The sequence below is a fragment of the Pungitius pungitius genome, chromosome 8, assembly GCF_949316345.1.
Source record: "Pungitius pungitius chromosome 8, fPunPun2.1, whole genome shotgun sequence".
Classification (NCBI taxonomy): domain Eukaryota; kingdom Metazoa; phylum Chordata; class Actinopteri; order Perciformes; family Gasterosteidae; genus Pungitius; species Pungitius pungitius.
Window position 1 is genome coordinate 13,689,111 of NC_084907.1, and position 22,944 is coordinate 13,712,054.

The 22,944-nt window shown below is 40.8% G+C and overlaps 2 protein-coding genes across 2 annotated transcripts in view; one reads left to right on the forward strand and one right to left on the reverse strand.

The window, feature by feature from the left end:
* Positions 1-86: 86 nt before the first annotated feature.
* On the forward strand, positions 87-9,269 carry cse1l (CSE1 chromosome segregation 1-like (yeast)). The gene is made up of 25 exons (XM_037447814.2): positions 87-238; positions 1,074-1,166; positions 1,288-1,430; positions 1,621-1,722; positions 1,823-1,968; positions 2,067-2,157; positions 2,404-2,511; positions 3,732-3,824; positions 3,911-4,078; positions 4,170-4,299; positions 4,435-4,500; positions 4,748-4,950; positions 5,076-5,160; positions 5,366-5,427; positions 5,519-5,655; positions 5,943-6,046; positions 6,160-6,257; positions 6,347-6,497; positions 6,594-6,802; positions 7,023-7,120; positions 7,516-7,601; positions 7,729-7,810; positions 8,053-8,199; positions 8,408-8,639; positions 8,755-9,269. The coding sequence occupies exons 2-25, from the start codon at positions 1,082-1,084 to the stop codon at positions 8,842-8,844; spliced, it is 2,916 nt and encodes a 971-aa protein (XP_037303711.2). The 5' UTR covers positions 87-238; positions 1,074-1,081; the 3' UTR covers positions 8,845-9,269.
* Positions 9,270-11,528: 2,259 nt separating this feature from the next.
* LOC119194077 (potassium voltage-gated channel subfamily B member 1-like) overlaps positions 11,529-22,944 on the reverse strand; it is a 29,523-nt gene continuing 18,107 nt past the window's right edge. Inside the window, exon 3 of the mRNA XM_037448143.2 lies at positions 11,529-18,682. Within this exon, the coding sequence (XP_037304040.2) occupies positions 16,856-18,682 (1,827 nt within the window). The 3' untranslated portion in view covers positions 11,529-16,855. The remainder of the gene's footprint in view (positions 18,683-22,944) is intronic.

The window sequence follows — 22,944 nt, forward strand, 5'->3', positions numbered from 1 at the left end:
GTCATGTCAAGACCTGTCATTATTGATTTATGATCAAAAAGCCTAAGATCTAAGGTGCGTTTGCTGCACTTGACAGACACCTCACAAGGGGCGGGATTTACCGCTTTCGCCTGTCATCTGCGCTTGCGCAGTAAACTGACCGCGCAGTTCCTTTTCCTCCAGACATTTGAAAGCTGGCACAGTGAGCACGTCAGTGTGGTTGTAGTGCCTCCCCATCCCGGCTAAATTAGCTGTTAAGGTAAGCCATCTCAAGGATTTAACAGATACTGTACTCAGTAACACGGGACTATAACTTGAAAATTGGGTCATAGTCCGACATTTGGCGAGCAGATGCGTAATGTTTGGGATTTAGCTAACTTTATAGTTAGCGCATAGCACATTAGCTAGTGCTAACATGAGTATGCTGGACTCAGAGTAGCCCTGCTGCTGGATAAGTCTATTCCCTGGAAAAATCAATGTTGCATGCCATGCTGTTTTGAATTGGGACAGTGTATTATCATATAACTTTGGCTCAATGTAACTATTTGCGATCAGGTTCCAAAGATATAACGATGGCCATGTGTTCATATTTCAACCGGAAGACTAGACCACCTTTAAACCGCTAGCTTGGACGTTAGAGTGCTGACACTGACCTGGAGTCAGTGGGGCCAAGCTAATTCCAGATAGGGGCTAAATAGTGAAGCTGTGTTAGCTGCGAACTAGCTAACGCCATCGGCACACTGGTTGCACGCTACTGGTTATTAGCTAGTGTGTGCCCTACTCAACTACGGCTCAAACTAGCTGACAGTCGGTACACTTGGTAACGCTATTAATAATTTACTTGCTAGATTAGTGAAACTTGCGTTTTAATCACAACCCAGGATGATTTCCTAAATTCACCTGTCCCACATTTCCTATCTTTTAATCATGTTAACGCATTATTCCGAGCCAATACCTTTTTGTTTTGTTGTATCATTCCGTTCAGTTTATGTACAGGATGACCGCATCAAGTAATCCATGTGTACTGTTGTAATTAGCCGCGTAAACAGATTGCTGATATACACTTGTTTAATGTCTTTGGTTCTCTCTTGTAGTCAGGACCATGGAACTGAATGATGCTAACTTACAAACCCTCACGGAGTTCCTCAGGAAGACCCTGGATCCAGACCCTACAGTCAGACGTCCAGGTAACGCATCCTAATGGCACAGCATAAACCTGCACACACTGATTCAGGGTATGCAAAGTATTTCTTTGGTGGATCTCTGTTTCGCAACATCTGATTTCTATTTAACGCTTTTCATTCTTAGCTGAGAAGTTCCTTGAATCGGTGGAGGGAAACCTGAATTACCCCTTGTTGCTGCTCACTATGGTGGAGAAGTCCCAAGACACAGTGATTCGCGTCTGTGCCGCTGTTACCTTTAAGAACTACATCAAGAGAAACTGGCGCATTGTGAGTCTCCAAATGACATGAGTGTGCATGTTGATGACTGGTTGTATGTTGAATCGCTGTGTCTGCCGCCAGAGCTTCAGGTTGGTGCTCTGTGGGCCAAACTAACTTTAAACTTAACCACTGTTGTCTTATTGTTGTTAACCTGTGCACCCCGTTGATTTCTTTGTTTTTGTGATCTTCTTTCCTAAAGCTTGAAGATGAACCAAACAAAGTGTCCGATCAAGACCGAACAGCAATCAAAGCAAACATTGTAAATTTGATGCTAAGTAGCCCAGAACAGATTCAAAAACAGGTACAGCCTCAACGTTGCATGTTCTTTTTAAAGGGTCTGATTTGAAAGAGTAAAGGAAGATTCTTAACCAAACCGCTGTTAATCCCATGCGTTTCCACAGTTGAGTGATGCCATCAGTATCATAGGAAGGGAAGATTTCCCTCAAAAATGGCCTGACTTACTAACTGAGATGGTGACTCGCTTCAGAAGTGGAGACTTCCACATCATCAATGGAGTGCTTCGTACTGCACATTCTCTCTTCAAGAGGTAGGGCTGGCTTCTTGAGGGTTTAACGTGTTTTAATGTTGACATTGGACCTACATTTATTAAAATAATTTCTTTTCTTTTTTTTGTCTTTCTTCAAGGTACCGCCATGAGTTCAAGTCAAATGAGCTTTGGTCAGAGATCAAACTGGTGCTGGACACATTCGCACTACCGCTGACTGAGCTGTTCAAGGTTGTAGGAATTTGTAATTTGTGATTACCACAACACATACAAGTAGGGCTGCCCCTTAATGCTAAATTAGTTATTTTTAAGGGACCAGAAAGCAAAAATCTGGTATTCAAAAGATAAACTCTTAGTCAACAAATAATTACTTTGGTAAAGGACAGCCCTACTGATGAGTTGTATAATATTTGAGAAATAGCAATATAGTTGATATGGCAATAAGTAATTTTCTAGTTTGTTTTCTTTTTGCTGTAGGCCACTATTGAGTTGTGTCAGACTCATGCTGCAGACGTCAATGCCTTGAAGGTTCTCTTCTCCTCGCTCACACTCATCTCCAAGCTGTTCTACAGTCTTAACTTCCAGGTCAGTTCAATTAGCATTGTATCTTTGGTATTCCCCAACGGAACCTGTGACACTGCGCCAGTTATTAGTCTGTAATCATAAACTGCTGCTGGCGCTATTTGAAATCCATAACAGAAACATATGGAGCTGTTCACGTGTTGTCTACTGCCTTCGTCCTCTTCCGCTGTTGGCTTCAGCCATGCTGCTTTGAGAGATCGCACACCCTGACCATCAGTGCTGTGTCATCCATGGAGGAGAGGAGCTTAGCACCTGCTTTTTAACAAATAAGAGTGCACATAATTAGAAAAAAGCAACACAATGAATTAATCTATATCTGAAAATATATATAATTCCCCCACAAATATTCTCGAATAAATTTTGCTGCATTAGAACTTCTTACCCATAGAATTTTATGGCTTAATTAGATGCAACAACGCAAATGTAACTCGTTGGTACCCATCTTGAGTATTTTCTGGTTGTATAAAGTTTGTGTACAACTTGAAACAACTGTAGTGTTGAAATTGACCTATATCAAGAACTTATGCAAACTCCTTATTAAACAACTTGCACATGGCAGCAGGCAGGCTTGCAGTAAGCTGTCAGAGACACACGGCTGAAGAACTTGTAGCTACAACAGTTGATGCCAATAAAACGTCCCGAGAAAGTAGCTGCATGTGTTGAATACAATAGACCATATATTGAGCCGTTGCCTCTTATCAGGTGACCTGGGGACTCTGTTCCAAGCTTTGTACACTGCAGCTGGTGGTGGCGGTAGATGAAACATTGAATATCTATAATGAATTGAATGTCTAGGTAGTTGGCAATTATCATCAATTTGGCAGATTTGGCAATTGCAGATCTAGTGTTTTTATATAAAGTGTAGCTAGTTAACTTCTATGGCACTTAAACAATTGTACCCCTGTATTGCAAGTTACTAATCTTGACGTTTAATGATTAGTTAAAGATGGGTCAGACCATCTGTGAAAAATGATTTGCATCCCTATAACAAATCTTTCAGTATCTAAATTGTTTTTGCCAATAATAATTTATATGAATTAAAGGAATAAGTAATACAAATATCCATGAGTGGTCCTGTGTGGGATTTGAGTGAAGATAGGTAATCCTTTAATAGATTATCATGCTCAAATTGTATACATTTGTCATTTTATTTCAATAATCTTTGTACACGTTCATCAGATGTGGAGCATTTGCCATCAAATGTAATCTGTACCATTCCACAGGACCTCCCAGAATTCTTTGAGGACAACATGGAAACCTGGATGACCAACTTTCACGGCCTATTGACTTTGGATAATAAACTTTTACAAACCAATGTGAGTATTATTTTTCAACACTGTTGTACTGTAACTTGAACTGTTCTATACTGTTTTTGTGATGGTCCCTTATGACATCTCCCCAGGATGAGGAGGAAGCAGGTCTCCTGGAGCTGCTGAAGTCTCAGATCTGCGACAACGCAGCTCTCTACGCTCAAAAGTACGACGAGGAATTCCAGCCTTATCTGCCGCGCTTCGTCACCGCTATATGGAACCTTTTAGTTTCCACCGGCCAAGAAGTCAAATACGACCTGGTGAGAGTGCCAATCCTTGACTGTTGTTGTTGTTGTTGTTGTTTTCGGAACCATCACTTTTCCTGAATTAACTATACCGTCTTTGTTGCAGCTTGTAAGTAACGCCATCCAGTTCTTGGCCTCTGTCTGCGAAAGGCCACATTATAAGCATCTATTTGAGGACCAGAATACACTTACAAGCATCTGTGAGAAGGTCATTGTGCCAAACATGGAGTTCAGAAGTAAGCCAATGCTTTGTTCTCCTCATCAGATTGCACCTGGTTATGTTGTCAGTGGTTGGTGGATTCAGGGCTCTGCTGGGACACATTCACTTGGGATGTGCAAAACTGACCAGGTTGCTTGTTTTTCCTAATTAGGTGCAGATGAGGAGGCCTTTGAAGATAACTCTGAGGAGTACATCCGAAGGGACCTGGAAGGATCTGGTAAAGATTTAAGTTACAGCTTATCGCCTCCACTAATAATAATTTACATAAATACACAAAGGAATATGTAGTTAGTCTCATTTTGAATTTGACTATTGTCTGGGTGTCTCTCCTGGCAATTAAGATACGCTGCCCTCCATGTGCTCCATATTTAAGATCAGTTGCTTAGGCTTAAAATCTAAAGTTTCAACTGACTGTTTCAAAATGAAAAAGCCACATTGGTAACCTAGTTTCCAATGTTTCTCAGATATTGACACTCGTCGTAGGGCGGCATGTGACTTGGTGAGGGGCCTTTGCAAATTTTTCGAGGGTCCCGTGACGGCGATCTTCTCTGGCTATGTGAGCTCGATGCTGGGAGAGTACGCCAAGAACCCCGGGGAGAACTGGAAACACAAAGATGCTGCCATCTATTTGGTAACATCGCTGGCTTCTAAAGCACAGACACAGAAGGTATTGCGGACTCTTATATTCAAAGAAGTATTGAATTTATAGCTCATGATAAAATGAACATTTATCATCATACTGATATATTTTGAATAATTGGCTGATTACTTGCATTTTTTTTTACATGTCAGCATGGAATAACACAAGCCAATGAGTTGGTAAATCTGAATGAATTCTTTGTGAACCACATTCTCTCGGACTTGAAATCCCCTAATGGTAAGAATGCCCTTAGCATGATGATGTAGAATCACAAAGTGTATAATGTTACAACAACCGGGTCTCTTCAGCTATGGCTCAGTGAGCTGGGATGCCATTTGAATGTACAATTAATTACCCTCAACTGTCATGTCTCCCTTCACTGTGTGATAAAAAATATTTTCTGTGTACATTTTTTCACATCATGCACCTGTTGTCATTGTAGTAAATGAGTTCCCAGTGCTAAAGGCAGATGCCATCAAGTATGTCATGATCTTCAGAAGCCAGGTACAAATTGTAACTTAATCTGCAATATTTTAAAATTTCCATTTCCAAAATAATAAATTAAAAGGTTCTTCTTTGTCCTTTTTTTCTTTAGCTTCCAAAGGAACAGCTGCTGCAGGCAGTTCCTTTGCTGATAAGTCACCTGCAAGCCGAGAGCACAGTGGAGCACACTTACTCTGCTCATGCTTTGGAGAGGCTTTTCACCATGAGAGGACCCAACAACACCACACTGTAAATATTGAGCGCTACTGATACATACTTCTTTAAATGCATATAAAGTGGTCAGTAATGGTACAGCTTATTTCTAATCATTAGGATGGGAATGCTGTTGAGTCTTTGCACAGATTCTAAGCCACATTATGTAAAAGGCAACACATTCTCCATTTGTAATATTTCCCTGATGTGTTGACGCTTGACCGGAAGTCCACTTCCACATGGATTATGCATTTACGGTCTTTGTGAAAAAGGTCTATTAATCCCATTACTTTAGCCAATCATCCCCTTGCTGTGTGTTTTAGTATCACGCCAGCAGAGATGGCACCTTTTACTGAACTGCTGCTCAACAACTTGTTCAAAGCACTGGCTCTTCCTGGTTCAGCTGAAAATGAATACATCATGAAAGGTAAACCTGACCACTGTAATCTACATGCTCTACCTTAATGTATCTCACTCAAGGTCAGACCAAGTTATGTTACAAAGCTCTTTTCTTCTTTCTTAATTTGAACCTTTTTAAAGCCATCATGCGGAGCTTTTCCCTGCTTCAGGAGTCTATCGTCCCCTATGTTCCCACTCTGATTGGTCAGCTCACTCATAAGCTCCTCCTAGTCAGCAAGGTAATACACATTTTGTTACTGTTTATTCAGACAGATTCCCGGGTTTGTTCAGGGTGATTCAGGGTCAATTTTTGGTCCCCCGTTTTCAGAATCCCAGCAAGCCTCACTTTAACCACTACCTGTTTGAGTCCCTGTGCCTGTCCGTGCGGATCACCTGCAAGGCCAACCCCACCACGGTCAGCAGCTTCGAGGAAGCGCTCTTTCCAGTCATCACAGAGATTCTTCAGAACGATGTCCAGGGTGCGTGAATTTATTTCTGCGCATTGACGATGTACTCGTAAACCCGGGCGGTGGCTAATGATTCTGCTCCTCCTCCTCCTTTGTTCTCTGTTGCAGAGTTTCTTCCATACGTGTTCCAAGTGATGTCGCTCCTGCTTGAGATCCACTCCAACTCTATTCCCTCCTCCTACATGGCTTTATTCCCTCACCTGCTGCAGCCAGTGCTGTGGGAAAGGGCAGGAAACATCCCTCCTCTGGTGCGCCTGCTTCAGGCTTACCTGGAAAAGGGAGGCGCCTCCATCGCCGGCTCTGCTGCAGATAAAATAGTAAGTCACGGCAGACAAGGCTCCAAAATGTAAATGTTTTAGTTGAAATTTATAAAGGTGATTGTCATTGTTTTTATTCATTTTTATATAATATATATACATATATATATATATATATATATATATATATATATATATATATATATATATATACACACACACACGCACACAAACCTTTTTTTTTTGTGGCCACTTGACTTTCATGTTATTTCTTTTTCAGCCTGGCTTGCTTGGAGTTTTCCAAAAGCTTATAGCCTCCAAAGCCAATGACCACCAAGGTTTTTACCTTCTCAACAGCATCATAGAGCACATGCCCCCGTAAGTTTGTTATGTATGTGGTTCAACAAACTTTCAGACTAGTACAGGAAATGATGTGATAACGGATCTTTGATGTCAGAACTCTCTCCTTATAAAATGTTAATCTAATTATCGGTCTTTCATCAATGAAGAAGGGGGCCGCCCTTTTTTTTTCTTCTCCAGGGAGTGCTGAATTTATCCAGCGTATTAAGCCTCGGCATGAGCAGGTTCAAGTTTTTGGATGTGTTGCTATGGTGATTTTGCCCAACTTGCTTTGGGGAACCGAAAAGCCTGATCTATGCAATCTTATCCTGAAAATGATCCGGCTAACTCGGTTAGCCATGAACGGAGCTCTGGTGAACTGTATATTGGTTGAAGACATGACATTTTTAACTTAAGCTGTGTCCCCCTTCCAGAGAATCAATCATTCAGTACAGGAAGCAGATCTTCATTTTGCTCTTCCAGAGGCTCCAAAGCTCCAAAACCACCAAGTTCATTAAGAGTCAGTACAATCGCCTCATAACAGTCATTCAAGAGCACGTGCCCTTCAACTGCAATATCAGCCATTCTAGAGAAAATTAAGTGGTCCTGTCTAATGATGCTGATGATGTCGTTCTGTCTTTCCCCAGGTTTCCTAGTGTTCATCAACTTGTATTGTGTTAAATACGGAGCCATTGCTCTTCAGGAGATTTTTGACAGCATCCAGCCAAAGTAGGTTCACCATATGTTGACAGACTTTAGATATTCAACTGGATTAGTACTTCAGTATAGCACCCAATATATTTATTTGTGGAATTATCTCTTAATAGTTACCTTGAAGTGTACCTTGTGATCATTCTGGTTTTTAGTTTATAGTATTTTTCCTAATCCCATTGTCTTTGTATGTTAATGTGTAAGTGCCAAAAAACAGTGAATTGTAAAGAATTAACCATGTTTGTTTGTTGTTGTTGCAGAATGTTTGGTATGGTGTTGGAGAAAATAATAATACCAGAGGTACAGAAGGTGTCTGGACCAGTTGAAAAGAAGATCTGCGCTGTTGGCATCACTAAAGTCCTCACTGAATGTCCCTCAATGATGGACACAGACTACACAAAGCTCTGGTAAGAGTCAACCTGAAAGGAAACACACTTTTTCATTCCCTTTTTGGAACAGAAATCTGCATTTTGGGAGTGTTCACCTGTGTTTGATGAACTAAGTGTCCCCTAACATTTACACACGGCTACACAGCAGAAATACTGAATTACATGCATTTTTAAATGTCTTTAGTACAATGTCAGCAATGATTTGGGTTTAACTGCATCTGTTCAGGACGCCTCTGCTCCAGGCACTCATTGGTCTGTTTGAGTTGCCAGAAGATGACAGCATCCCAGATGATGAGCACTTTGTCGACATTGAAGACACACCAGGCTATCAGACTGCATTCTCGCAACTGGCCTTTGCCGGGAAGAAGGAGCACGACCCGATAGGAGACTCTGTCGGCAATCCCAAGATCCTCCTGGCTCAGTCACTCTATAAGCTCTCTACTGCTTGTCCGGGAAGGGTATGTCAGACATGTGGGGAATGTTTAGCAAATTAGATCAACCCTTCCCTAGTTATTTATAGTCCTAATGTTTTGAGTACAAGACATGTTGATTCTTTTTTTTCTTTTTTTGCAGGTTCCCTCGATGCTGAGTACCAGTCTGAATGCAGAGGCCCTCCAGTTCCTGCAGGGCTACTTACAGGCCGCCACTGTGCAGTTGGTTTGAACCCAATGGGATGGCTAATAATACCCCACAATACACTGCAGGATTAATAGTGACCTCGGGTCACATGACAGACCTGCTTCCGCTGAATTTGAACTGTAACAGCTTTGGTTTGACTTGGCAGTTTAGGATGGATTTTTAAGAGTTTTTAAAGATGCGACCAACATTTGACCTAGGGATTGGATTTGGATTTCAATTTCCTGTACAATTTTCACTTTATTTCAACAGTATTGTGGAACTGCTGAACATCACAATCATACAGGAGAGATTTCCTTAGTGCTTTTTTTTTTTTTGTTATGCTTCACTTCCTTTTTATGTTTATGGAGATTCTTTCTTTTGCATGTTTCCTGTAGCTCTGTCATTGTCTGGTCTGTTTCTGCACCGTGTGTTCATGTGAATAAAGAGGCACTTGTATAGTTCTGGTATTATCACAACCTCTTATATGAAGTGTTTTGTACAATTGATGGGTTTCAGTCTTACTGACTCTTTGGCCTCCTGTTCAGAGGAATCTCCTTAACTTTATAGATTAACACGCTGACAACATTAACCACCCCTTGCTGCCCTTCAGATCCGGTTATGGTTCTTGATAACCAACCAAACCTCCATTACGAATTGATATATTAAGATCATACACTGTACATGAAGTTAAGACTGATTGACAGTGAGGTTTTAGGCTTAGATATGGCCATTTGAGGTCTTCAGTTCGACATTTTTAATGAAAGGCGTCATGCATTTGTCATCTCCCGAGAAGCGGTATGTTTCCTCGTTTGCCTCCCACGGAAGTAAGCTGCAGATGGGGGTAAAGACATACATTTAATTTCATCAATGACCAGAGCGTTAACTCGATAGTGTGCTCACGTAAAGAAGGGGATTTACATGAGGCGTGGGATGCAGACCATTTGCCGTTCGGCTAAAATGGCTTTCATCGCCTGCTGTACGGTGTAGAGGGTCCAGAGGTGGAATCACACCCCGAAGCTGATGACATGCCCCTCTCAGTCTACGCTCTGCCCCCAATGTCAAAAAAAGTTTTGAACCTGAAAATATAAAATCTGCAACCGAAAAATGTAATGCAGTGAATATCAAAAAGTACAAGTGAAGAATGATAAAAATCTTTAAATCAAAAAAATAATATAACTGCGTCTATATTCAACCCGAAAATATTTTTCAATATTTTATTTTGAATAGTGTTTTTTCAAACTTTCAGGTTCACTTTTCTTTTTGAATGAACAAAACTTTTGACCTGGATTTGGCTCCATAGTTTCGATGGTCCTGACGTCACACCGAGCTGCCTGTTGTCGCTGGTTTCAGGTCAGTCATTAAGGGAAACTGTTCAGCAGCAATATGCATGTTATACCGCTGTGTCCACGCCAGACGCGCTTTAGTCACGTGAGCTTACTCGCGGGCTATTTGATGTGAAGACGGCGGGACATTCTCCTCACCCACCAGTGCCTTTACGGGCATGCACCCCTTTACCTTCAAGAAGTCCTCACCCTGCTGGGTGCTAGCGGTTTTCTTTGCAGCACCAGTCTCATCTTTTTCCGTTCTAATTGCCGCGCTTGACTTCAAGGTGCAACTTTTATTGTTCGGTCTGAAACGGCGCGCCCAGTGACGGATGGTGTAGCAATATTGTTGTCCGGGTGGAAATCGGGAGAAATTCAGGAGAAAGGTCGGTCCGGGAGATTTTCGGGAGGGGCTTTGAAATTCGAGAGTCTCCCGAAAAAATCGGGAGGGTTGACATGTATGAACACACCCTCCAAGCCCCCAGAACTATGCTCTGCAGCATGGGTGACAGGGCGTTTTCATCTGCTGCTCCTAGACTGGAACACCCTCCCAGATCACCTCTGGGCCCCACTGACTGCAGATGTTTTTAAACGTAATCTTAAAACATTTAAAAAAGCTTTTAATTAAATATTGGTTAGTGGGCCTATTCTAATGCTCTTGTATCTTGCAAATTTCATTATTATTGTGGATGTGGATGTGATGATTATTGCTATGTAGCACTTTGAGATTTAAAAAAAAGAAGTAAAGTGCAATATAAATAAAATGTATTATTACATAGACAAGCATGTGAGGCGAATTGTTCAGTCACTCGTTATTTGCATCAGTGCATTGACTTTTCAAACCAGAGTTTGTAAGCTACTCTGGTGTGAACACAGCATTGAGAACTATGTGTACACTTGTAATATCTAAATCTGATCCTGATCCAGGATGAGTTTCCCTGAATCACATCGTGCAGCCTGTATCAAAGTTCATGTCCGAGCAGGAGGAACACGCTCAATGTTCTCAACCTCTTCCACTCCAAAGGTTTCATTCATTATTATGTTTGCAAATGTTTTATTGATGATGATTTTAAAAAAGGAATATCGTTTGCTACAATTACTTTAAATGTAATGTAAACTCTTCACACCAGCAATTACAAAAACATAATTTTACATCTTAACCAAACTGGTCACTTCTTACATACTTAGATAAAGTTATTTCGGATCCATGATGTGAGGTAGAATGTTAAAGTTATAGCCTGCTTATAGCCTGCTTAGAATGTGTGCAAACATTCCTAACGTGTAGCATGCTTCTCACATTATATAAAAGTACTGTTCTTCTCCTGTAGATTACATTAGACATTCAATTTCACTGTTTCATAACACTGCACTGGTGAGCCAGATTTAAGTTGATTTGTTTGATTTGTTTACGTTTTTGCTAAAGAGAAATAGACTTTAAGACTATTCATGAATAAAAAGCCTGAAGTTGTGACTGGCATTGAGTGTGACGTAATCCTCCCCAAAACCTTGATCATGATATGCAGCATAATATAATATACATGCCCCCTTATAATAACATTTTTTAGTTACAATTTCTTTCTCGAATAGGATCCAGCTTGCTACTAAATGTCATTGCTGCGTCTCCCTGTTTCTAATTAAAATTATTTAAAGGCTATTTTATAGAGTTGGTCAGTCAAAATATTCTATTGTAAAATGTATTTTTGGCCCCTGGGAGATAATGGTGGACATTTCTTCTTTATGTTCCATGAAAATAACTCACAGAGAAATGAACAATAAAAGTGTTTTTCTTAACTGCAGCCGTAACATAACACTGGAGCGTGCTGTTGTATAAGACTTCCATCCACAACCCAGTTTCCAGCCATTGCGTAATCTCAGAGCTTGCACTTATTCATTGTGTTCCTCATGTGTATTTAGTGTTTTCAATGGAAAATTATTTCAGTTAACTAAGGGAGGCAAAGACATTCTGTTATTTTCTTTTGCTAAGCGAAAGTCAGTAAAAGGAGAAAGTTGCTTGGATCATAGACCTTTCCATATACTGTAGGTTCTTCCGTGATATTACGTTTTGTGTCAAAGTTTAATAGCTATATGCATTCAACAAAGGAAAACACAAACATAGAATTCTACACAGTCAGCAGTAAAGTATGAAACTTTACAAAACAATATTTTCTCCACAAACAGTGATGGCAGCCACAGATATTTAATGAGCTGAACATAGATAACTAACTCATTGAAGAAGGGAAAATTCTGAAAATAATATGATGTGTCAGTAGTTGGCTTATTGTTTCTTAAGAAAATGACATTGATACTTGATGACATTATACTGTACATTGTGCTTATTGGTTTGAACCCTTGTAGCTGACATTTTATTTGCATGGCTACAACAGAAAAATCAAGAAAAGAAAAGTACAATTTTCCCGTTGTCAACATTTATCCAACAGAAGAAATAGTTGTGACCATTTACATTTACTATTGCTTTTCGGTAAATGAGTCTACTATTTTGTACATACTGCATTTCTGACTGTTTTGTGATGAATGTTAAAGAATCTCCACAGTGAGTTCTTGTGTTGCTCTTGCCTTCAGTAGTGCCTTCAGCACCGGTTCCCCCCAAGGCTGCGTTCTGGGGGAGGGGGGGGTGGAGTCCAACCTGGACCGTGGAGATGGTGGATTTGAGGAAGAAGTCCCACCTTCCCCCATCACCCCATGTGACTCCCCCGTTACTGTGGACTCCTTCCATTTCCTGGGCTCCATCATCACCCAGGACCTCAGGTGGAAGCTGAACATTAGCTCCATCACAAAGACGACTCAAGAAAAAGCTGAAGAAATTCAACCTGACAAATACACTGATGGTGCACTTCTACACCGACGTCGTTGAGTCCATCCTCCATCGCCGTCTTGTATGCTGCACCGTGTCATCCGCTCTGCAGAGAGGGTGATCGGCTGCAATCTGCCGTCGCTTCTTGGACCCTGAAGCGAGCAAGAGAGATTGTAGCCAACTGACCCCGGAAAGAAACTTTGTGTCTGGCAGGAGGCTGCGCTCCATCAGGACCAAGACCTCACGCCAAACAAACAGTTTCTTCCCATCAGGCTCATCAACAGAGCCCGGGTTCCCCACTGACTGACTCTGACATCCCTCACTCTCATTGTCTTATTGTGCAATGTATTGCACCACCCGCCATGTCGAATTCCTTGTACGGCAATGGAAGTACCTGATTCCTGATTCCGGAAAGTCATACTACCCTTTGTAACTTTGACATTTTGACATACCAGCATGACTATTTGTAGTTTCCCGTAAGCTTCCATTTCCTGTCACCAGAGCTTTCTGTAATAAAGTTTGTTCCTCCATGACATTGCTGTAACTGAACCTTTCCTCCTGGACCAGGCCCTCCTTTCGCACGGCCAGGAGGATATTTATAGAATCACAGAAGTGAACACATCCTCAAAAGGATGTCTCAACAAAAGAATCACAGACAAGGAAGTTGCTGATGACAGAAACACACCCGAGTGATTATTATTATGGCAGCGTAACATTTTCTCGTTTACCAGCCATTGTCCTGTCTCAGAGAATACTTCATAAGCGAGAACGGTGTTTTCATCCATTTGGGTGTCTCAGTTCCAATCATGCTGCACAGCTCTCTCAGTCAAACAAGCTTCCTGATCGCCGAAGGTATTGTGCACATCATAGCAACGACACATTTGTTTTGCATGCTTATGTTGCGGTGTTTGTGCAGTATTCTTTAGGTAACTATTCTTTAGGCAGAGCACAAACGGATGGAAATAGAGGTGCATGAATGATTGAAAACACAATAAATATTTGCCAATATTATCTCTTTTCTTCCTATCATCTCTAATGTCTTTCTCTGAGGACTCCCTCTCTACAGATTAGCCTACTTGCTTGCATCAAATGTAAATTTCATTTAAACTATCCCTATGGAAACAGTGATTGTTCAGTCTGCAATGATGTTTGTTTGCTTGGACTGGGATTTATGTTTTCCAAGAGAGGTCACGTGAACCCATGCCAGCGTAAGTTTTAGATCTCTGGAAGCAAACATCTTTACAAGGTTGATGGTCTGTAAATAATAGAATTATTTTACGGGACGCATGTAACATTTTTTAATTTCTTTATAATTTTCCACCTATATTCTCTTGTCATTCCATCAACAGCTTTCCTCTTACAAGGCCTGTCCTCTCATCTGTAATGCAGTATGTTTGTACCAAAAGAGCAAGTATGGTTCCCTGAAATGTGTTAGATTCTCAAAAAGAATGCCTATTTTTTAATTTCTAAGAGATAAAAGTAAAGTTACCTTCATTTATATATGTTATAAGAAAGAACAATTCTTTGGTTCGTCACATTGCACAGAGGGACATATACATTTACAACTAGAAAATGCATTTCCTGCTGAAAATGCGTTGGAATGCTTAAAGCTGAAATTACTTACTTAAATTACAGAAAGTTGCCTAAAAAACAGAAATGAAAAAAGCTGAAATTCTAAACAATGCTGAAATAATAGAAATAGGATAAGCTCAAATTAATTTAGCAAAAATTGCAAAAAAACAAAAATGGGAGAAGCTCATATGAATTTGAAACAAAACAGAAATGAAAGCTGATATGAATTGTAAACATTGCTGGATGAATAGAAACAACGGTTCTGAAATCAGTCACTAACGAGCTCAGAGGGGCCGAGAGAGATAGCGATTTACACAGAATCCACACCTCAAACAAATGTCCACTGGAGGAAAACTATCAGGGGTATCCAAAAAATAATTTCATTTTGAGAGACACAAGACTCTGACGAACACTCCCTGTAGTTTACATGTCTCTCTGTGTCTTAAAATGGCTCTACTAGCAGTTTAACAAAACGTGTACCTTCTGGTTTTTATTAGAAATATGTCGCCAGGTTTGTATTGGACCCCATGGGGCTTGGGACCGACTTTGTCTCACTCTCGGGCTCTTCAGGACATAAGTAAATAACTCTGGGATTCCATACCCACATGAGTCCGTCCAGCACAAGCACGGCATCATTTTGATCCAAAAATGAAGCCTGAAAAGTGGATATTGTGGCCCTAAGGGCAAAAGTGCCATCTTTTTTTTTTAGCAAAATCTGATGCTTCGCTCACTCTAGATTTCCGGAACATTGCAAAGATGCCCTCTAGCTCCCTACATTGAAACCCATGTAAAACACAGAAGATGACTGAAAAACTAAGGAAACATAATTAGTGATTATGAAATAAGTAGAATAGATATCAACAAGATGTTTTTTCTATACCTTTGTCATCGTTGAAATGGTGTCTCTAGCTGAAAGATTGGTAATGCTGAAAAAGTTGAAGAAAGTTTTGAGATGATTTGAAAATTAACTCCATTGGAAACCATGTTAAAAAAGTTAATGATTTTAATGTAATTCATTAAATTAGCTAAAAAGCTGAAAATTCATAGCATCCCTCTCCTGAAGAAGCTGAAGATTCTAATATTTGAATGGTCTTAATAGCTAAAACTGTGAAGGAGTTGAAAGGTGCGGTGGACGAAATAGATGAAGTTGAATAAACATTTAAAGAACAATACTTGGATCAATGCATTCCAACAATAAAGATTAGAATACTTGGAATGCATCGATGCAATCCAACAATGAATGTATGTAGATGGGATGTAGTCTAACAAATCCATCCAACAAATCCAACAAGTACACATGTTGAAATACAAAACTATGTGATTATATTTATCTAAAAGTTCATTGTTTTATAACTATATCTTAAAAATATAAATTATTTTAATTTTAAAATAAATGTGGGCCTTTAGTCTTATTGCATTTGATTAGTTGTACACTAATCACACTTCTACAAAACTGGAGGTTCTACACAGACTATCTCGTTGATTTTTCAGTGCTGTCTTTCCAGCTTTATTGATGCCGATTTTATGTGAAGCTCAAATTATCAGCTAAACAGGAATGACACACAGTCACACTAAACTTCTAGTTTTTCTCCTAGACCAGCAGGACCCAAGAACATAACACTAAATATACTGTACATATATATATATAAATACTTATACTTATATATGTATATATATACAAATGTGTTTGTGTATTTGTGTCTATGTATGTATGTGCTGTTTGTGTCACTCGTTCTACCTAAAACAAACACAAACACAAACAAAACACAACATAAACTATGGCCAGTATTGAGGAAGAAGTTAAAGGAAGCAAAATGTACATTTTTCCGACACACTGTTGCTTTTGTAATGCAATAATTATACTAATAAAGTAAAGAAGAAAGGTAAGTTGCTCTTTCACCAAACAAGTTTTCTGAATTACCGCTGAATGAGTTTCCCACTTTACAGAGACGTGTTTCAATACTTTCTGTGGCTTGCTTTGACTTGGACAGCTTTTCTATTGCTTTATCCAGGGATGTCAAAAAAACGGTTCAATTGGTCTAGTCTTACAACTATGTTGGTATTATTATGTCAATCTGGACTGAAGTAAATGTATAAATAGTCAAAATGTTCGGAAAGGCAATCCGTGCCAAATGAAAAAATGGATTAGTCTTTTGCTGAACTGATTAATTCAAGAGTCCTAGAAAAAGAGCAAAACACTGTCTCACTGTCCGCAGCTATTTCCACGTCAGACACATTTTGTGGTGAACTTCTATTAATGCTTTTGTAAATATGTTCACTGTCTTTATCTGTCTTTTGCTGTGCTTCTGAACATTTCCCTTTTTGCGCCCTCCTCTCTTGCATGTTTCATTCAGGGCCTCTGCTTCATTGTATCTTGAAGTGGTTGTAGCTCCTGACCCACATGGTTCTCCTGCCTTTCTAACGGTAGCGTGCGGTTCCCCAGCTTCCCTTGCTGGAAACTGGAGTGATGGCCCAACCTGGAGCTTGTTCCTTCCAGGAATCTTTGGGAGGGACGGATCCCCGAACCGTCATGCATGTGCTCATCGTCATCTGTGTCAGCGTCAATGAATTTATTGATGGACGTATCGTGGAATGTGAAGAGGCTGCTGGAGAGTACATTCTCCGGGCTCTTACTGGGTGTCCTACTTCTGGCAGTTGTGTAGACCGACACCTCAGGGCTCTGGACTGATGAGCTGTCAGAGAGGGCCCCTGTCCCTAATTCCTCCCCATCTCTAGAGTTGACCTTGAGGGACTGTCTTTTGAGCAGGCTGTTGAAGCGCAGAGCCCCAGGACTCTCTGCACGCGGGCCGAGCTTCGTGCCTCGTTCAGTCTGGGGTGTATTGGCGCCCTGGGATTCTTCATGCACATTCTCCAAAGTGGGCTCCAGGCTGGGGCGGGTGCTGACCTTCGCCGGCATGCTGCTGATGGGGCTTTGGGAAAAGCGAAAGCTTTCAGGGAAGTCAGTTGTGCAGCTGATGAAGCTGTCAATGCTGGACATGCTCCTCATGTCTGCCAACGTTTCTGCTTTGTTTGTGATTGCTTCTGCGGTGATGCTCCCCATCTCTATTTCTGTTCTCTGCCAAACTGCTTTGGAGGGCGGCCCCTTTTCCTCGCTGTCAAGGTTGGGATGTGGCTGGGTGTTGGCCATTGTATTGTACATCTCCTCCAGTGTCTGTGTGCTGAGATACTGAGGGTTGCTAGAGGGCTTGGTCTGCTCTTGGTAGCTTGATTCGAGGGCCATGGGGGGGCTGCTGGGCCTCATCTGCGACCTGAGTTTGAGTGTGACTTTCTGCTTACTAGGAGACACATGATTGTCATGTATCTGTTCCTTTTTTTCACCAGCATTTTCCACTATTATATCCATGAGTTCTTCATTGCGGTCAAATGCATCTTTCATGTTCATAGAAATAATGCTGCCATTGATCTTAGCCCTCTCCAGAGCCTCCCTTCTTTTGATGGCTTTCTCCTGCCTCTTTTGCTCTTTGTAAAACTCAGAGAAGTTATTTACAATAATGGGGATAGGCAGGGCTATCACCAGTACTCCGGCAATGCAGCACAATCCTCCAACTATCTTCCCCAGTAGAGTTTTGGGGTATATATCTCCATAGCCTACCGTTGTCATAGTAATGGTAGCCCACCAAAAAGAAGCTGGGATGCTTTTGAACTTGGTGTCCTCTTCATCCTTTTCGGCAAAGAACACCAAACTGGAGAAGATCATGATGCCCATGGCCAAGAAAAGGATAAGCAGGCCCAGCTCATTGTAGCTCCTCCTTAGCGTGAAACCCAGAGACTGGAGACCTGTCGAATGACGAGCCAGCTTCAAAATACGCAAGATCCGCATGATCCTGAAGATCTGAACCACGCGGCGGACATTCTGAAATTGCAGCACACTTTTGTTGGATACAGTCAAAAAGATGGTGACGTAGTATGGCAAGATAGCCAACAAGTCTATTATGTTCAACGGACCCTTAAAGAACTTCCACTTGCTGGGGGAGGAGAGGAAGCGAAGCAGGTACTCCATGGTAAACCAGGCAATACACACAGCTTCCACGTGGGCCAGTTCCGGGTTGTCTGTGGAATGACCAAACTCATCTATGTCCTGCAGCTCTGGAAGGGTGTTCAGAGACAAGGCAATGGTAGACAACACGATGAAGAGGATGGAGATAATGGCCAGGATCTGGAAAACAAAACACAGAATAAAATTACTGATGAATACATAGTAATGTTTGATGAGTATACCCCAGTGCTGTATAAATAAATAAATACATATATATACAGTATATATATACAGTGGGTGAAGTAAGTATTGAACACGTTTTTTCAGTAAATATATTTCCAAAGGAGCTATTGACATGACATTTTCACCAGATGTTGGTAACAACCGAAGTAAAACATACATACTGTCTCACACAGCAGAAGAAGCCAAAACAAAGAAGTTCAGAAATAAAGTTATGTGTAATAATGTGAAATGACACAGGGAAAAAGTTTTGAACACGCTTACTGATATTTATTCAATACTTTGTACAAAAGCCTTTGTTGGTAATGACAGCTTCAAGACGCCTCGTGGATGGAGAAACTAGTCTCATGCTTTGCTCTGTGATTTTGGCTCATTCTTCCACACAAACAGTCTTCAAATCTTGAAGGTTCCGTGGGCCTCTTCTATGAATCTTGATCTTCAGTTCTTTCCATAGAGTTTCAATGGGATTTAAGTCAGGTGATTGGCTGGGCCATTCTAGCAGCTCTATTTTCTTTGAAACCAGTTGAGAGTTTCCTTGGCTGTGAGTCAAATTCCAGATGCATTATACAGTATTTAGGAAAACTAAGCATCAGTGAAGCTGATGACAGCTGACCTCAGATGAGGAAATTTCAATGTGTCAAAGCAGTTTGATTCCATTCGGGACTCTAAATTGCATTTCACACACAACTAAATCTAAGGATATTGGTTGACGACCCATTTAATTTTCTTGCTTCTTCCTCCAAAGTAGTCCCAAAAATGTGATATCAGCATTTCAAAGAAATGGGGTCAGAGCTAATGCAATCTCTGGGGCAGATGCTTTTGTTCTTCCTATTTAAATTTTGACATGCATTACAGAGGGAGAAGGACAGAAACAAGAGAGTTTGAGATTGAACTGATGAGTTTTAAAAACTTTCGCCACACTTCACCGTCTGTGTCTTTACAATGTGTTTCGATCCTTCAATGCCACTAGAATACCACAATGTATTTTTTGTTTTACAAAGCAAACCATGCGTTGTCAGTGAGCTTGACGGACAACTGGAGAGTTCAGAAGCATAACCGGTCTAAGTGCTGTAGGGTCTCGCCTCAGTGCTGGCAGTTAAGAAGTCTGCACAGTTGTGGTTGTCCTTTTATTCCTCTCCCACATTTGGAGTAAAATCCATCACAAGGTCACTGTGGAGGCTGTGTACCAGGCCAGTGGAGAGAAAGATTATTTTCTGGCGCCAATCAGAGGCCGTTAATTCATCTTGACAGGTGACTACTTGCGCATCTACCCTGACCTTTGAGGAGAGAGGGGCTAAGAACAGAGATGCCCTGCTGTGGTGGTTGTGGTATGAGAGTTTAGGAAACAGGGCAACTGAAGGCAATCCAACTTCAGCAGCCAGTTCAGCTGTGAGAGCATTTTCAATTAAAGGGCAAACTAAAAATGTAAACTCTATTAGGGTGTGGCAATACACAAGGGCATAACCCGAAAGTGGTCTGCCTTGCAGTCTAGATCCCATGAGACCAAAGTGATCGATGAAAACTCTCAAATAGGACCCAATACAGGCTTGTTACTAACATGACCATCAGTAGAGTCGAAGATATACAGGTGAAACTCGAAAAATTTGAATATTGTGCAAATGCTCATTACTTTCAGTAATTCAACTTAAAAGGTGAAACCAATATATTAAATGGACTCATTACATGCAAAGTGAGATATTTCAAGCCTTTGTTTGATGATTAAGGCTATATAATATATATGTATACTAATATATTAGTTTCACCTTTTAAGTTGAATTACTGAAAGTAATGAGCTTTTGCGCGATTTTCAAATTTTTGGAGTTTCACCTGTATGACACGACAAATTCTGGAGAGGTCAGAAAAGGAATTTGTATCATTGATTTAGCGGCAGGATTTCTAAAGACAATGAGGCTGCTTCTCTAAAGTGGAAAATCCCAAGGAAACCACACTCATCCACAATAATTTATGTTAATGCTCTGACTATGTATCATACTGAATACAAAAGACAGCGTAACGTGTCTGCAGAACAGCCGCAGCATGCAGCTCAACTGCCCGTCAAATGATTTATCTCACTCACCTCTTTCCTTCCCACACCAGGAGTTCTCTAAGAGAGGAGCTAATAGGGATGTGATCCCACCGCAGAAACACAGCGCAAACAGAGTGAGAGAGAAGTGTCTGCTGAGGCCTATCAGCACGGTGACAAAAACGTGCTGCAGAGGGAATATGGCCACCCAGTCTTAGCTGCAGAAATGTGTTAGTTTCCTTGGTTAGTCACTGTGATCTGAGTGTGTTTGTATGATTATTGTGTTCAACAATGATGTGTTTAATAACTAAGGAAATTGAGTATGAATAAGTTATTGTTACAGCTGCTGGCAGGCAGAGATGAGGACCAAGAGACAGTGTTCTCACAGTGCAGATAATAGCAATGAAGGTAAAAGGCATCCCGGGTTAATATACTGTATTTTGCTATTTTGCAGGAGCGATGATAGGATATAAATGTAATGTTAAAGAGGGTTTTGGTGAGCGATGTGTTACCTCATTATTCTTAATGACAAGTGCCGAGGTTTTGCAAAAAACACATCCCAATTCCTGTCTGCATAAAAAAAGAATAATCTGCCCATGACTGCTGTTACTTCAACACAACACTGGCACACACTCATGCATCGCAAACAAACCCACATGCATAATATTTCCACTCTTTTTTCCCTCCCAGCTCAGTAATTAGCCCCAGGTCTCCTCAGGCCACACGCCAAGAGGAAAATGACTGAATATTTAAACATCCTCCTGGAGTGCAAGCTACTCTGTCTTTTAAAAGGATTGCATGAGGGGTGCCCACAGGGCCAGGGCAGTTTGCAGAGCCGGGGAGGAAGCCTAGTTGCAACATGGTTTCCGCCACACAAAGTTAGATCTGCTTCACGCTCGATCCAGGAATGGATGAACAGAGGAAGGAGATGCAGCGGGGAAATCCCCAAAGAGTGTACCAAAGGATTAGGAGTTAAACAATGACCTGGTCTGTAGCCAGGTTGCGTTGTGTCATGATTTCTATGGAGGACAGAAATAAATACAGGAATAAATAAATAAATGTGTAAATAAATGGGAAGATAAATTAATAAATATATGAATACATTTATATATTTTATATATATAATTTATATATTCATCAACTTATATATATAAGTTATAAGTTGATATTAAAACAGGTCATAAACAAATACATACCATCTATTTATTTCTACATTTCTGTTCGCCTACATTTATTTATGAATGAAGAAATAAAATGCTAATGAGGTAGGGGGTCCTAACCTCTGTCTGAAGCAGGATTGAGCAGTGTGATCGCTCCTGGTCTACTATTTCTGTCTTGAAGTTGGCTCCTCGGCAGACCTTGTTATTACCATTTGTCTACATTGTCTTTACAAACCATTTCAAATCGATTGCGATTGTTAGCAAACAATTTAGAGAAGAACGTTAAGAAAGACACTTGTCAGTTTCGGCTGGATAGAGTGACGGAGGACTTGTCTCAGCTCAATGAAGACATGGATGTGGAACCAGAGAACAATGGCCGTTAGGGTGCATCAAAAAACACAATTCTTGAATTTTGATATGGCTGGGTGCTAAAAGTGTTCGAATATATGTAGAAACAACACATCCAAAATATTTTTCCAGTACATGATGATTTAGGGGTACCACCGCTCATCTGTTTTTGTTGGATAAAGTGGTTAACGGTGCTCAATGGTCGCCATGGAGATCTGAGGTAAAGAATACTACAGCTCAAGAAAACTGAGGTGATCTTTCGGTTTGAGGTGATCTTTCTGTGTTGGGTATGTATTATTACATATTACTATCTTATATGGAGCAGGTGCGGCCATTTTACAAGAAAGCCAACGTCCCAATGGTGAGCGACAAGCGTGCGTGCCACAAGATTGTAGACTTAGTCAATGCTAACAACAAGCTGCGGAAAATCTCCCAGGCCAAGCGCTCCAGTGAGACTACAGCGAAACAATTGAAGAAAATGGAGTGCAGACTTGATGCCACATTTCCGCTGTGGCCTCCAAATGTTGAAAAGCTGATTGAACCCAGACGACCGAGTTTTCTTGGCCAGAAAACACAGATTGTAAGCAGACTAAATTAATTATTAGAAAGGGTCTGGAGAGACATTTATAACGGCGTACTTGATCTGTTCTCCTCCATCTTTACCTTGAGGG

What these genes read in the sequence shown, in the direction of transcription:
- cse1l (XM_037447814.2), top strand. Translation starts at nt 1,082, where the DNA reads ATGGAACTGAATGATGCTAACTTACAAACCCTCACGGAGTTCCTCAGG. An exon ending in ATAAACTTTTACAAACCAAT is followed by an intron (nt 3,825 to 3,910) that starts GTGAGTATTATT and finishes ACATCTCCCCAG; the next exon opens with GATGAGGAGGAAGCAGGTCT. An exon ending in AAGGGACCTGGAAGGATCTG is followed by an intron (nt 4,501 to 4,747) that starts GTAAAGATTTAA and finishes AATGTTTCTCAG; the next exon opens with ATATTGACACTCGTCGTAGG.